This window comes from Pituophis catenifer, unplaced genomic scaffold, assembly GCF_029215685.1.
Source record: "Pituophis catenifer annectens isolate HBS135680 unplaced genomic scaffold, rPitCat1.0.hap2 SCAF_4, whole genome shotgun sequence".
Classification (NCBI taxonomy): Eukaryota; Metazoa; Chordata; class Lepidosauria; order Squamata; family Colubridae; genus Pituophis; species Pituophis catenifer.
Genome location: NW_027256884.1, coordinates 82,705,513 through 82,722,024, shown reverse-complemented (window position 1 = coordinate 82,722,024; position 16,512 = coordinate 82,705,513). Strand labels below are relative to the sequence as shown.

General features: G+C 37.4%; 1 protein-coding gene across 1 annotated transcript in view; it reads left to right on the top strand.

Annotated features, from left to right (window-relative positions):
- The window catches only part of NCAM2 (neural cell adhesion molecule 2), a 123,917-nt gene that overhangs the window by 8,130 nt on the left and 99,275 nt on the right, over positions 1–16,512 (top strand). The window contains exons 2-5 of the mRNA XM_070943633.1: positions 10,153–10,255; positions 11,682–11,753; positions 14,089–14,295; positions 14,935–15,078. Of these exons, the coding sequence (XP_070799734.1) occupies positions 10,153–10,255; positions 11,682–11,753; positions 14,089–14,295; positions 14,935–15,078 (526 nt within the window). The remainder of the gene's footprint in view (positions 1–10,152; positions 10,256–11,681; positions 11,754–14,088; positions 14,296–14,934; positions 15,079–16,512) is intronic.

Sequence of the window (16,512 nt, the reverse complement as noted above, 5' to 3'; positions counted from 1 at the left end):
GACAGAGGCAGCTTCACATTTGCATTACTTCCTACTTGAACTGGATCACGTTACCTATGGCCTCTAATAAAGTTCTCATACTGGTCACCAACAAAATGAAGTGAGGTGGGAGAGCTTTTTGTGAGTTAGCACAAAAGTGATAGAATTCACGACATCAGCATAATTTTAATTCCAGATTTATTTATTTTCTCAGGCTTTCTAATTGTCTTTTAATTGTATGTAACTGTGTTTTCATTCTTATTTTTTAAATGACCACTGTACTTTATATAATGCTTTTGTTGTGTATTTTATTTGATTTCATCATTTATTCTTTTAACTCAGATTGTATTTTAGATGGTTCTTTTTTTAAAAAAACTGCACATACAGCTTCACCTATTAACTGGTGTACATTTTATTAAATAAATAAACTCATTAAAATTATTTATATTTTAATGACACTTGTAAGAAGGCAGTATTTAATATGGCACTCACTACATCACTGCCAGATTGAGCACTTGCTATCTTCAGTCTCTCCAGATGTCTCTTGAGCTACTTTCCTTGGCCATTTTTTTCTTTCTTTGACATGTCAAGCAGCAGCAGCAGCAGGGTAGAGCCCATGAGATGAAAGGTTGCAGATCTGTTGCTAATTTAGATGCAGCTCTGTTGTAAAGAGGTTTCAAAGTCACATGAAACAAGCACAGTTACTCAGTTTATACAGATACAGACAGAGAGTAGTAGAACTCATTTAATTAGCAGTTTAGATACAAGAGTAGAAACAGTGAGACTGGTGCAGTGCTGGGTTTCAAAAAATTTTACAACTGGTTCTGTGGGCATGGTTTGGTGGGCGTGGCATGGGAAAAATACTGTAAAATCTCCATTCCCTTCCCAATCCAGGGGAAAGTTACTGCAAAATCTCCGTTTTCTCCCAATCAGCTGGGACTTAGGAGGCAGAGAATAGATGGTGGTGGGGCCAGTCAGAATTTTACTACCGGTTCTCCGAACTAATCAAAATTTCCACTACCAGTTCTTCAGAACATGCTGAAACCCATCTCTGGACTGATGGAATTTGATCCCACCATAGGTACAAGGTCAGATGGGTGACTTTCCACCAGCTATTCTTTCTCAGTCTTAGGAAAAAGACAAGGGAAAACCATTTATGGAATGGAATGGAATGGAATGGAATGGAGTGGAATGGAATGGAGTGGAATGAAGTGATAGTGCTAGCAGTGTGTTAGGTCCTGTTTTTATAGACGGCAGAACTGGGAAGTACTTCATGAATATTCAACCAGACTGGAATAGACAAAGTGACAAAGATTTAAGTAACAAAACAGCAAAAATCCAAAACAATGAACCATATATCTAGCCAAAGATATCAGTTATGTGTTTGCCATTATAGTCAGTTGTCCTGTGAAAAATAATACTCACAGTTGTAGTCTCATGATTTTAGTTGCTCTTCTCTGAACTTTTTCCAAAGTCTCAACATCTTTTTTGTAGTATGGTGACCAAAATTGGTTGCAGTATTCCAGGTGTGGTCTTACTAGGATTTTATAAAGTGTTACTAATACTTCACGTGAGCTTGATTTATACAACCCAGTAGCTTTTTTGGCAGCTGCTGCACACTGCTGGCTCATATTCAAGTGATAATCCACTAAGACTCCAAGGTCCCTCTCACAGTCTTTGAGCAAGGTCTCGTCTAATCTGTACTTATACCTTTGATTTTTCCTGCCTAAATGTAAAACTTTGCTTTTACTAAACAAAAACTACCTACGTTGGCAATTGGCTCTACAAAAGCCAATTCAAAGTAGCCAGAGAAGGCAGTTTTTACCAACTGGAGAAGAAAGTTCATGGTGAAGCAGCCTAAAAGACCTGAAGAGATCCCAACTTTGATGTCTCAGCAAGTCCATTGTCAATTAAACTTTTAGTGTTGATAGAAGAGGAGAAATATTAGTTGAAACTGGAACAACTAACAAAGCCTTGAGCTAACTCAGCTGTGGGCAGGGTATAAGGAAAAGGCACCATCATTAGGATGTGGCATAAAAATGATTGTTGGTGTAGGAATGCATGATAACAAGCCATTTAATTGGGTCATGCGATTGTTTCATCTAAAGGAAATTAAACAGGCCAAATGAAGAAGAATTAAACTTAAATTTGCCAGTCCAATGGAAAAAAAGGAGATTTAGAGTTATTGTCTGTATGTGTATTTGTCTGTAAGAATGTATGCACTTTCTCACAGAATGCGTGCATATCAGCTGTACCCTAAGGTGACCAGATTTTAACATTGGTAAAGAGGGACATTGTGGGCGTGGCTTATTTTGTGGGCGTGGCTAGCTGGTCATGTGACTGGGTGGGCGTGGCTAGCTGGTCATGTGACCGGGTGGCCATGGCTATGTGTATAGGGTAAGGTGAACAGATTTTAACATTGGTAAGAGGGACACCATTGTGGGCGTGGCTTATTGTGTGGGCGTGGCTAGCTGGTCATGTGACCGGGTGGCCATGGCTATGTGTATAGGGACTACTCAGAGGGCTGGAAAGTCATTTCTGACAGGTCCCCACACTTTTGACTGGTCCTCACACTTATGACCATCCTCACATTTATGCCCGTGCAGCATTCTTAACAACCATGTCACTCATTTCACAACCGCTTCTCTTCACCATGGTGACAAGATAGGGCAAAAAACGTAAAATGTGAGGACAGTCGTAAGTTCGAGGACTGGTCAAAAGTGTGAGGACCAGTCAAAAATAACTTTTTCAGCCCTCTGAGTAGTCCATATGCACAAAAGGACTAACCAGAGGGCTGAAAAAAGTCATTTCTGACAGGTCCTCGCACTTTTGACTGGTCCTCACACTTATGACCATCCTCACATTTATGCCCGTGCAGTATTCTTAACAACCATGTCACTCATTTCACAACTGCTTCTCTTCACCATGGTGACAAGATAGGGCAAAAAACGTAAAATGTGAGGACAGTCGTAAGTTCGAGGACTGGTCAAAAGTGCGAGGACCAGTCAAAAATAACTTTTTCAGCCCTCTGAGTAGTCCATATGCACAAAAGGACTAACCAGAGGGCTGAAAAAAGTCATTTCTGACAGGTCCTCGCACTTTTGACTGGTCCTCACACTTATGACCATCCTCACATTTATGCCCGTGCAGTATTCTTAACAACCATGTCACTCATTTCACAACTGCTTCTCTTCACCATGGTGACAAGATAGGGCAAAAAACGTAAAATGTGAGGACAGTCGTAAGTTCGAGGACTGGTCAAAAGTGCGAGGACCAGTCAAAAATAACTTTTTCAGCCCTCTGAGTAGTCCATATGCACAAAAGGACTAACCAGAGGGCTGAAAAAAGTCATTTCTGACAGGTCCTCGCACTTTTGACTGGTCCTCACACTTATGACCATCCTCACATTTATGCCCGTGCAGTATTCTTAACAACCATGTCACTCATTTCACAACTGCTTCTCTTCACCATGGTGACAAGATAGGGCAAAAAAACGTAAAATGTGAGGACAGTCGTAAGTTCGAGGACTGGTCAAAAGTGCGAGGACCAGTCAAAAATAACTTTTTCAGCCCTCTGAGTAGTCCATATGCACAAAAGGACTAACCAGAGGGCTGAAAAAAGTCATTTCTGACAGGTCCTCGCACTTTTGACTGGTCCTCACACTTATGACCATCCTCACATTTATGCCCGTGCAGTATTCTTAACAACCATGTCACTCATTTCACAACTGCTTCTCTTCACCATGGTGACAAGATAGGGCAAAAAACGTAAAATGTGAGGACAGTCGTAAGTTCGAGGACTGGTCAAAAGTGCGAGGACCAGTCAAAAATAACTTTTTCAGCCCTCTGAGTAGTCCATATGCACAAAAGGACTAACCAGAGGGCTGAAAAAAGTCATTTCTGACAGGTCCTCGCACTTTTGACTGGTCCTCACACTTATGACCATCCTCACATTTATGCCCGTGCAGCATTCTTAACAACCACGTCACTCATTTCACAACTGCTTCTCTTCACCATGATGACAAGATAGGGCAAAAATGTAAAATGTGAGGACAGTCATAAGTTCGAGGACTGGTCAAAAGTGCGAGGACCAGTCAAAAATAACTTTTTCAGCCCTCTGAGTAGTCCATATGCATAAAAGGATACAGTAATTGAGAGGGATGAAGGAAGGGAAGGGAAATTAGAGTAGGAGTGACGGTTAAGAGAGGGAGGAAGAGAGGAGGAGAAGGAGAAAGGAAGAGGAAGTAGGGAGGAGAAGAAGAGGGGGGGAAGAGAAAGTAAGAAGGAAAGAAAAGAGAGGTGGTAGGTTTGAGGAGAAAGATTGCTGTACAATAAAAAAGATGAAAGGGAAGAAAGCCAACCCCAAACAAATATAAAGATATTAAGATAAAGAATGAATTGTTAAACTTTAAAGAATAAAAGAGAACAAATATGAATAAATAGCAATAATTAGAAACACACATACATACAATGTATTTTCTTTGAACAGAATATTTGGCTGGTTCACAAATTTAAACAGTGTTTAGTCATTTCAATTAAATTTACAATTTCTATATTTCCTTTTTGCCATATTTATTCCTCATCTATTTTTTTAAAAAAACAATATTACCCTTCATCCTCATCTCTAATCTTAATCAAATTCAATTTTTCCCTTCTATTCTATTTTATACCCCTTCCCATTGTCATCTATTTTTATATCCATCCTCACATTGGTTAATTATGTAATTATGTAATACAGTTGTTTAATACAAATTCAACATTTTAATATAAATCAATTAGTTATATAACTATCTTTTTTGTATATTAATCAATATGAACATGAATATTCCAATTATTTCCATGCAATCCAATTTCTTACAAATCAATTAATTATACTTACCAATAATAATAAACCAAATAATTTCCCCCATATATTCCTCCAAACCACAACTTAACCATTTCTGCTTTCAACACAGTATACAATTAATAATATCTCAATTATTACAATTCCCTAGTTAAAAAGAGCTTTTTTTTCTTTTGTGTTTTAAAATCTTGAACTCTCCTCTTTTGCCCTAAATAATTTTCCATTGTTTGCACTTACCTTTTTTGGTGAGGAAAAGGAAAATAAATCTGCTGCCTAATTTTTCAACGTTGCAAGCAAACCGCAAAGCCAACAGCCTGTTTTACTTTCATTTTTGTTTTGAGCTTGGTTTGCACAAAGAGGAAAAAAAAACTGAGCAATTTAGCAAGAGCAGAGCCCTGTGCAAATCAGCTGAGAGGGGGAAGCCGAGCTAATTAACGTAGGGCGGCCCTTTGAAGCCCCGCGGCAAGAGTTTAAACAGGTTTTTTCCCTCTAGCCATCAGCGGGGATTCAGGAGGCAGCCGGGAACCAGGAGGCAGAATGAAAAATCGGGACTTTTTTAAAACGCAGCGGGACGCGGGACAAATTGCTCAAAAGCGGGACTGTCCCGCCAAAAGCGGGACGTCTGGTCACCTTACTGTACCCACTTATGCATCTTGGTTTGCTTGAGTGATTCTACAAATGTGAAGATTTCTTCTCAAGCATAAATCAAAAGGTAATGTAAAATATTTTAGCTTTTGTGTCTCTAGAACATGATCTCTAGAACATGCTCTTTGGAGGCATATAAAATCTCTTGCTTGCATAATTATTTCTGTACAGATGCATATGCACAACTTAACTAACAACCAATTGTGGATATGGTATAATTTGAGGACATTAAAGGAACACAAGTATAAATAATAATGTTTTTTAAGTTGTAGCTAATGATATTCCCTTGATATCTGAAAATGCCTATTGTACAGGGAGAAGGCAAATCATTAATCCAAATGTGATTAGAAGTTGGAACCATAAATTAAATCAGATATTAAATTTGAATAAGATGTATGCAATTCACATAAACTTTCATGCATGCTAGCTCTACCCTCAATATTCTTAATTGCACTTCCCTCCCCAAGCTCCCCAAGTTTCTCTAGTTCAAACTCACGGCCTGCTGGCTGGATGCATCAGACACTGGCCATGCCCATGCCCAGTTTAGCGATGGGAGAAAAGTCTCGATACGTCATGTGATGCTGCCATGATGACGTGAGTTTGACACCCCTGCTCTAGATGTTTGAAGCAATCTTTAATTTGTTTTCAGATGTTGAAATTTAAACTTCACTTTCAGTTAATCAGAAGCAACTAGGAATTAACTAAAGCCTTCAGTGATCATAGGCATGACCTTCTCTTTGCTATTCATATGATATGTGCTTTTTAGATGGTAATAATAATTACTGTAAATCTTAAACCAAACAAAATAATTCAAAATTGTGAGTCATAATGCTAATGTGATTTATACCTTGAACTGTTGATGATTTACCAGGTCTTGCAAATGTAAAGCATTTTACAGGAGGTGGGGGGCAGTATAAGTTTGGGAGTAGGAGGTCTTTGTCTTCTTTCTATTTTTTTGTTATAAAATTACATTCTATTTATTTCATCTTTTTGATTTTTCATGCAACCTACAGAAAGTTCTAATAGGTCTGTTTAATTAAATGAACACAAAATATTTCAGACAATTTTCTTTATTCTTGCTGGCTAGTGAAATTGATCTGAGCAAAAATGGCTGGAAGATGTGATTGTAAAAAATCTGGTATTATTTTCTGCTGGATGGTTTGCATGTTAGTATGTCTTTGGGGAATATTACTTAATGAAGAGGGTGAAAAGTACAAGTCTGGGAAAGAAGTATCAAGGAGTTGTAATACTGAATTACAAAACTGAAGAACGTTTTCTAGAACAATGAAACTACACTGTTCATGTGCAATGTTGCTGTGTCTTTTAGTTTGGAGTTTTGTTGATAATTATGTTTTCCCTCCATCAGTACTATGATCTATACCATTTTTCAAATATAATTACGTACAAATAAACATTTGCCAGTGCTGAAAGGGAATATATGTAGGTAAAAATACTTTAAAAATACTTGTATTTATTTATCTATTTAATTAATTTATTGATTGTTTGACTGGATCTATCTCAGTTGTTCTGGGAAATTAACAGGTAGACAAAATATTAATTGATTCATGAACCACTCTATTGGCCACTGAGTGAAATTTCTTTCAAGTATCTTTTTAAAATATAATAGGTGGTGCAGTAGCTCAGTGCTAAAATACTGGGCTTCTCAGCTGGAAAGCCAGTAGCCAGGTTTGAGGCCCAAGCTCCATGTGATGGGATGAGCTCCCATCCTCACCACAGCTTGAAAGTATACAAATGCAAGTAGATAAAGTGCTATTACTTTTACACTTCAGTGGAAAGATAACAGCATTCCATGATGTCATGCTGGCCACATGACCAGGGAAATGTCTCTGGCAGTGCTGACTCAATGGCCTTGAAATGGAGATGAACACCACACCCTATAGTCAGCAATGACTAGTGGAGTAAAATCCACAGGGACTCCTTTACCTTACTTTTTTTTTAAAAAAAAATGTACTAGTTTTACTAGGCATTGAGGCCAACTTTTAATACACTTCTTTTTAATATTGGGATTCCTAATGACTTTATCATGAATATTGTTGCTAATGAGAAGATTGGCATACTATTTTTAGACATGCTAATGTTTTACAGCAGTTTATACCCTGTATCACTTCACCTGATTGAATTTTCAATAAACTATGTAGGTAGACTTGGTTGTTATTTAGAATTCTCTCAATGAACACAGATATGCAAGATTCGTTAGGTTCATATGAAGAACCTCATTAATGCTCTTTAAACTATCAAATAGCTAATGAAAAAATATCACAGAGTTAGAGAAGCGTAGGTAATAATTTATTTCAAGTACTTGAAATTGCATAATATAATATTCAGCATGAGATACCACATCAACTGTTCATCAGGTTTCTTTGAATATAAATTAATCTTTGAAAATGTAATTTTCTCAATATTTTCATGTTTTTTAAGGCAGCATGTAGCTAATTTCTTATTGATTTCTAATTTCTATGTTACACTAGATTTAAGATTTTTCTCTCTGATATATAATATAGTGATTTAAAATTAATGGGATTATGGCTTTTTAATACATTTTTTGTGGATTGTTATGCACTATATTTATTTTATATAATTAAGAATGAAACTCTTGCATCATTCTTTTCACCATAGAAACATCTGTATACTCCATGGGTTGAATGAACTCTATTTGACTTCTAGTTTAGTCCCATCAGAGATAAACTAAGCTTACTTGATGTAAAGGATAATTCAGGTTGCATATCGGACTAAGAGTTTAATATAGTTGTATAATGATCTACAGTTTAATTATATTGATTAAAATCATTAGACACAATCACTGCTAAAGCTAGTCATATTGATTCAATTTATACTTACACATTTCAACACACATATGTAATAGAAAGACTAATAAATACAACACTGAACACAAACTATTCATGATAAAACAGTTCAAACTTTTCCTTTTCTTAATTACTTATTGAACTTAATGCCAAATCATTAAAATATAACAAACAAGCCTTATTATCTTGGGACGCTGGAGAATGATGTTTCCTAAATATAAGCAGAAAAATTAAACAGTTTCCATAGAGAGTTAAGTCTTGACCTGGCAAATATAAAGGACACTTGCACAATTATTAATTTGATTGGGTGTGTCACAGGGGTGGTATTCACTTACCTTTGCTACCGGTTCGCAAATGTGAGTGCGCGTGTGTGCCTCCTCCACAGGAGGAGAGGGTCGCAGAGGGTCAAAAATGGGACGTGATGATGTCCAGCCGGGTGGGCGGAGCTTCCTGCCACCAGTGCTACCGGATCGCGCGATCCAGACAGAACCGGCTGAATTTCACTACTGGTGTATTGGTGAGGTCAAGTTCTAGGGCTACTGTTTTATAGGGTTACTAGGAATCTTTCTTATCTCTGTACTTCTATGAACCCTAGGAAACAGTATCAGGTGAAATATCATGTGTATGCTAATGAATATATGTATTCATTAGCATGTATATATCACCTGATCAAGCAAATAATGCTGTTTAAGTTCCTTCTCAGTATTTATAAGTGGGATAGAAGGGTCCTGGATGGGATGAATAAGCTTCACCTTCATTCATAAAAAAGCTTCACTGAAACCTAATGAGATCCATTGGCTATGAATTTTAGGTTCTCCTCTTCCCTAATCCTGGGCACCTTCCATATATTTTTCTGGATAGTGTGACACTCCTCCAGGCAGAACCTATTCACAGGTTGAGAGTTTTTCCAGATTCTAAGCTACTTCTAAAAGAGTAGCTGATAGCCATAAACAGAAGGTCCTTTTTAGAATTGTGTACCAACTGTACCTGTACCTGGATGTATAGGCATTGCTCATAGTCACTCATGTTTAGTCATCCATCATTTGAAATTTTGCAATGAGATCTTTATGGGGCTGCCTTTGGATAAACTGGTTCCAAATGCAGCAGTATGGATAATTATGATCATATCTCAGTGTTCTGCATATACAGCTTCCAATAGGTTTCTGGGTAAATTCAAGGTACTGGATACTACCAGAAACAGCACATTATTTATAGGACGCCCTGTCTCTGCTTGTCCCATTAGATTCAATAGAGCTGGCATGCCAGAGGTCTCTATTACCAATCAATACTATCTGATAGAACACAGGAAGTTCCCTTCCTGTTATAACATATGCTCTATGGAACACCCCAACATTCAGATAATCTGACTCTCTTGAGATTTTATAGACATTTTCATGTATTTATTCTATTTGTATAGCTGCCAACTCAACCAAGTGACTCTAGGTGGCTTTTGGCTGCCTTGCAAGCATTGGCCACTGTGTTGGGTGAGTCCATCTTTAAGGAGAGTTGCAGTAATTAATTGCAGGATAACTATTGTTTAATAGTTAATTCCTTATTGTGTACCCAGGTGATTATTATTTGGTGGTGGAGAGTTGTTTTTAATCCTGTAAACTGCCCATACTCACATAAGATGGACAGCTGTATATGAAGAAATTACATAAATAAACTAGTGTGTGATAGCCTTACCACGTGCACCAGATAAGAAACACAATCCAATGAGTTAATTTAATTTAATTTTATTTTAGATTACATTACAGAATCATGCAAGTCTTACAATACAGTTCTCCTCCTGTCTCCTTTACAGCCTGAGAAATTATGATCTCTTCTGAGCCTCTTGTCTCACCTTTTTTTTTTCCTTTAGCTTATGGCACATGTTAGCCAGGGATCACCGAGGTGGCTGGCTGCCTCTGTGAAAGGATTTTTTTTGTGTGGTGTTATCTTAACTGCGGGACGCCTGATTGCCAGTAGGCTCCTTTCCTGTCCCTATGTGGTTTATACGCTCACAGGAATTGAGCTGGTCTCAGCGGAGCGCAGGCTCAGTGTCTTACGACATGAGCCGCCACAGTCCCTTGTCTCTTACTATCCATGGACAATGCTGTCTCTTATCTGACCATTTCTTGAGAAATTTCTGGATCCAGTCATCCAAGGTCATTCACACGTGCCATTACATGTGTGAATATGATTTATTGTTAATCAATTGTGGCGGTGGAGTCTTTGAAGTTACTGATACTTCTCACAGCAAAGTGGGTTAGAATAGGGTTATTTTTTTGAGTTGCAATTTTTTATTAGTTTATCAAAATATAAAATGCAAAAAAAATTAAAAAGAAAATAGTGGGAAAGTAGGGAGAGAAAAAGAAAACAGGAAAAAGTGTAGGGAAAAAAGAGGGGAAAATCATTGGTTTCTGACTCTTCTTAGCGTAGTAAAATTATAATATGTAATAATATATACTAGCCATTTCTATAACAGTAAACCTATTAATAGGAAAACCCAAAATCAAAGTTTCATTTATTTTCCCACCTCAAGCACAAAATCCAAAATCAGTTTCCTGGTAGAAACAATGTTGCCTGTATTCTTTTCTTTGATTAGAGCAGTCAATTTAGTCAACCCTGCTAACTCTTCCAGTTTTTCCAGCCAGTCATCCATTGTGGGAATTAAAGTATATTTCCATTTTTATGCATAGAGCAATCTTGCTGCTGTCAGCATATGTAACAACAAAGTTCCATTCCCGCCCCCCCCCCCCCAAATTCTTTATATATCAAGCCTAAAAGAACAGTGGTTGAAATAGCTGAATTAACTTGTTGTCTTTTATTTTTTATTTGATGTATACCATTCCTTTATTTTTCCAATTCCATGTGACTGTGACATGCATGATGTTCTCTTTACTTAACCATGTTAAGTAGTTTGGCTGACGGAATGAAAAATCCAAAGCCACCAAGTAGGCCTTTCTGCTTAAGAGAAGCTGAGAAATTTTGGTCTCTGAATTTTTAATTTAGTACCTTAACAACTGTACCGAATTGGCTCTCAATTGTTGGAATTCAAGAATTTGTAATAATTATGAAAAAAAAGAATAAAAGCCATTTATACAGGCACATATTTAGTGAATATATACCAATAATTTATTGGTATATATTATTGGTAATGTATGCCTTTCTGGCAATGTAATTTACTTGGTTTGTATCTTCAATATTTTGTGCATCTGTATTAATAATTCTTCAATGATCATATTCTACTGAATTTAAGATTAATAAAAGTTACTCAAAATTGATTTTTATAATGTTCATGTTAAGTTAAAATGTATTTAACTTTGTGCGCATTTTTCTATTTTTTTCTTAATTTCTAATTTCTTATTAAAGTGGGCTACCTTAAATTTATTACTTTATGTCTTACAGCACTTCAAGTGTCAATTTCTCTCAGCAAAGTAGAAGTCAGTGTGGGTGTATCAAAATTCTTCACCTGTACAGGTATAATACATTTTAATTTTTGTATCAGCTTCATGATTAACATAATTATTAATATTAACTAGAAAAGTTATGGTACATTCTAGTGGCTTCTTTAAATACGTTATTAAGAGTATTAGAGATTGTGTTATTTTTTAGCAGTAAAAAATAATAAAATGAATTAAAACTTTTAAATCAAGAGTATGATAATTGACCAGGAAATTATCCTTCAAAAATCAAAATGAAATGAAGTTATATTTAAGCATTTTGAAATAGTACTATTTGGATAGGTTATTGTGAGGTTTTTTATATTTGTGAAGGAATTTTTTTTTTGAAGCAAATTTTATGTACTATATATCTTTGCCATTGTATATTAACCTAGCACAACACTAACTAGATAGCAATAGTCAATGAACCAGCAGGACAGTTTTCCATTTGTAGTAATCATGCTGAAAATTCAACATGAAGAACAGCATGAATTGAGAACACAAAAAAATACAATAATATTCAGCATTCCAATGAAATCAATTCAATCCTTCTGTACTGAAATTCTAACAAACCAACATAGTCTTTTGCATTTATGATTTACAACCTGTGATGCTGAGTTGCATTAGAAATACTTGCACACATTACATTCTGAATGCTTTGTATGTGTCTTAATGGCTATTTTCTTGTAAAATAAAACACAATATAGAACATAATACACACACAGCACTTCCTCAGAAATTTAAATTACTATTTTGTTTAAATTTAAACAAAATAGTAAACATACCTCTCTACTAGGCAGGCAGTCATTTATATTTGCATTGGCCAGTAATTACTGTTTCTATACAGTTGATGTAAGTGAGCTAATTAATGCTGGATTCAAAGAATAAGATCAGGAATTAACTCTTGAACTGGCACATTAGCAGAGATATAGTCAGGACATCCAGGTTTATATAGTATGTAACCACTATATTGCCTCCCACTCTTCCAACATTGTTTGGTATGCAAAAGCTGAACTCCAGGCAATAATTTTCAGGTCTGGTCATACATCAGTATATATAAAGATTGACGTAATGGTGGAGTATCACACAATGCTAATTCTGTGAGGACTGAACACTAAGAACCTAACATGTGTCTAACATTTAATATTCAATCATTTGAATTCCTATTTGAATAATACCAAGCAATTTGCTTGACTGAGGGAGAAGGAGAAGAGGTTTATCAGGTATTTAGTAATTAATGTTTGCTGGCCTGAACAAAAGATTGTCAATAAGGTTAATAGCCTTAACACCTTATCAGCCCTGTTGCTTAACTGATAAGAGGAATTGTCAAGGAAGATAGTTTGAGACTTTGTCTACCAAATATCTTTGTGGTGTTGTTGTGTTATCCTGGTCTAGGAGTCAACAGTTCAAATAGGAAGAGGCTAGAGAAGAATTTTATCCACTCTATTTTTATAGATCTTTGGGAAAGATTTAACATCACAGTCACCTAGGAGCAGAGATCACAGAAGTGGTTTTCTGAGGGTAACCTGTGCTCTCTTCTGTGGTAGGCCCCATTTACAAGCATTTAGATTTTTCTGACAAGTAGTTACTAGGATATATAAAAATGCTAGCTTTAGAAATATTTAGCCAAATCATGGATTTAAACTTTGGATAGATTAGAATCTTATCAAAAACAGCAGCATCTCCATCCTCCTGCCTGTCTTAACAATCATGTCTTTTTCTTGACAAGGCACCATACCTAGCAGTTTGGAGAAAGTAGAATAGTTGTTCTTACTAAGAAAATACAGTCCTGGGTGGGTGGGTGGGTGGGAAACTTGCTTGTTGCTAAGAATTATCTATTTGCTGAGCAGTCCAGTCCTCTTCCCCTGACATTGCACAGCTTTACTTCATTGGACTGGATCTCTCCATAATCGTTAAGGAAGAAAAGTACTGACAATAATCTCTTTATCCTTGGAAAGACAAGCTAGCTAGCACAAAAGAGCTGTTTCTTCAGTTTCAAGAAGCATAAACTCAATATGAGGTCAATCTGCAGAGGCTCTGCAGTCCTCAAGAGTCCAATTTTTCCTGCAGATCACCCAAGGTCTTTTCTGAAAAAAGAATTGTAAGCAAAATGTGGCAGAACATGGCTTTCTCTGAAGTCAATAAATTAATCATGAAAAAGAAAGGTTTGAATTTGCATATCTCCTCATCTAAATCAATTTCCAAATGTGTTATATAAGACATAATATTATGTTTTTATTAAGTTGATTTTTTAAAAAATACTTTTTGGTATGTTTTTTTTTAAAAGATGTTTAATTTAATTAAAATGCTATGTTTACATTTAAGTATCTTTTGAGCATTTGTTATATTCATTCTTTATTTTTTCGTTGTAGTAATTGGTGAACCTGAGAGTATAGATTGGTATAATCCACAAGGAGAAAAGATCATTTCTAATCAGAGAGTGGTGGTGCAGAAAGAAGGTGTAAGATCACGATTAACCATTTACAATGCCAATGTGGAAGATGCGGGAATATACAGGTGTCAAGCAACTGATTCTTCAGGATTTAGTCAAGAAGCTACGGTTGTTTTGGAAATTTACCGTAAGTAAATGCGCTATCAAGCTTTGTCTTTCTTCTTATGGTGTTGGAAATGTTGATAGAAATCTCTGTAAATTTAATTAAAAAGTTATATTAAAGTATGGTACTATTTCTTCTAGTAAACTAGTAACTACAGGCCTACTATATACTGTATAGACAATACAGTACAAGCTGTAAATATCCAGATAACCAATAGACAGTAACTGTCTCTATCTCACCCAGATCTTTGCTATACAAGTATGGTAACTATTATATACATAGGAGAGACTTTAACAAAGTTCGTTATTTCAAGTACATCAATACCAACACACTTATGTTACTTACGTTAGCATAGTATAACATAATGATAACTCAGCTTCCTTGGAAAAAAACTAAGAAAATGGAAAAATGTTAATAATAGTTTTGGTTATCTCCCATCTATGAAAGCTGTTCTGTGTGCATACATCCATAACTATGGACTTTAAATACTTGATAAATTCAAGAAAGATTTTCTGAATTAAATTTATACATGACCTTTTTTTGCTAACAAATGGTGGTCAAGGTGACTCATTATAAATTATTTAACTGCTTTGAAATTCTTAACAAATTAAAGAATAACCTATTCCTATAAATATATTTCTTTTCTTTTCTTTTTTTCCTTAGAAAAGCTCACATTCCAGGATGTTCCATCACCTCAAGAATTTGTACAGGGAGAAGATGTACAAGTCAATTGCCATGTTATCAGTTCACCTGCACCTATTGTCAGCTGGTTATATCAAAATGAGGAAGTCTCAAATATTGCTGACAGTTAGTATTTTGGTAACTCTTTAAATTATATGTTTTGTTACATATTCAGATTGTTTACACTTAATAATCTTCATTACTTAAGACAATATTGTGTGGAATTGACATGGCTACTACAACTCAGGTGGAACAACGGCTGATGACCTCTTTCTATTGGCCCACAATAGAAAGTGTCCTCACATACTGCATTACAGTATGGTACGCTGGTTTAACTGCTGAGGACAGGAAGGCACTACAGAGAGTGATCAATTCAGCACAAGAAACCATTGGTTGCCCTCTAACACTACTGGATGACATTGCCAGGTCTCGCTGCTTTAGCAGATTAAGAAAGAGATGATTCACACCCTGGTCAGTATCTCTTCGCACTTCTACCATTGGGCAGAAGACATCGAAGCATAGCCAGCCGAACAAATAGGTTTAAAAATAGTTTCTATCCTTGGGCTGTCAGACTCTTAAACACAACCACAATCACTTCACACACACGCGGAAACGTATGACTAGTTTTTCTTTTTTTCCCTCTAATTACTTGCATAGGGTGTCGAGCTCGCCCTCACGCTCGACACAACTCACCGCCGATCCCTCGCCCTTCAGCTTCGGGGATGGACGGCCAGCGGGCGCACATGGTGGCACACGGGGGTGGGGCTCGGGGCGCTGGGGTAGGCGGCCGGGTGAGGTGGCGGGGTGCGTCGGATATAGGGCTTCTCGTGGCAGCAGCTTCCCGCATGCAACGTCATCTCAGCTAAAGGATTCCGCCGACGATTCGCTGGTTCGGGGGGGCGGATGGACGCAGCGCGGGCTACGCCCCACAGCAGATGGGCGGAGAGGATTCCGCCGCTGATTCGCTGGTTCGGGGGGGTGGATGGGCGCGGCGTGGGCTACGCCCCACAGCAGCTGGGCGGAGAGGCATAAAAACGCTACGAGCTAAACGCCCATAGCGCCGTTTTTAAATCGCGTACGACTGCTGTATCCTTCGTTGCTATGAAAGTAAACCATCATCCCAAAGCAAAACCTTGTCTATTGGTGATTTGTTGTGTTTCTTCCGTTTCGTGGTCCGAGGATCCTGAAAGGAAAACGGCGCTTTTCTTTTTACTTCAGCGGAGGAATCAAACAGACGAATGGCTGAAGGTTTGGATCCTGAGCTGTGCGTGGGGGAGGACTCCGGGGTAGAGCAAGTGGAGGCAAGCGCAGGGGGCTTGGATGAGGCTCCCACCCCTGTCGTTCGGCCGAAGGAATGGACGGGGAGTCAATGTGAGGGGCCAGGCAAGCCGGAGGGGAGGACAACTATGGCCTCTGGAGAATGGTGGCATAGCTCAGCCCTCACCGGTCCGAGTAAGGGAGTGCCGACCCCACCCTCCACGGATGAAAGGTTCCTTAGGTGGAGAGAGAGGCGGTGGATTGATGATGAGGAAGGGGGGGGTGGAGTTATTCCACCGAACT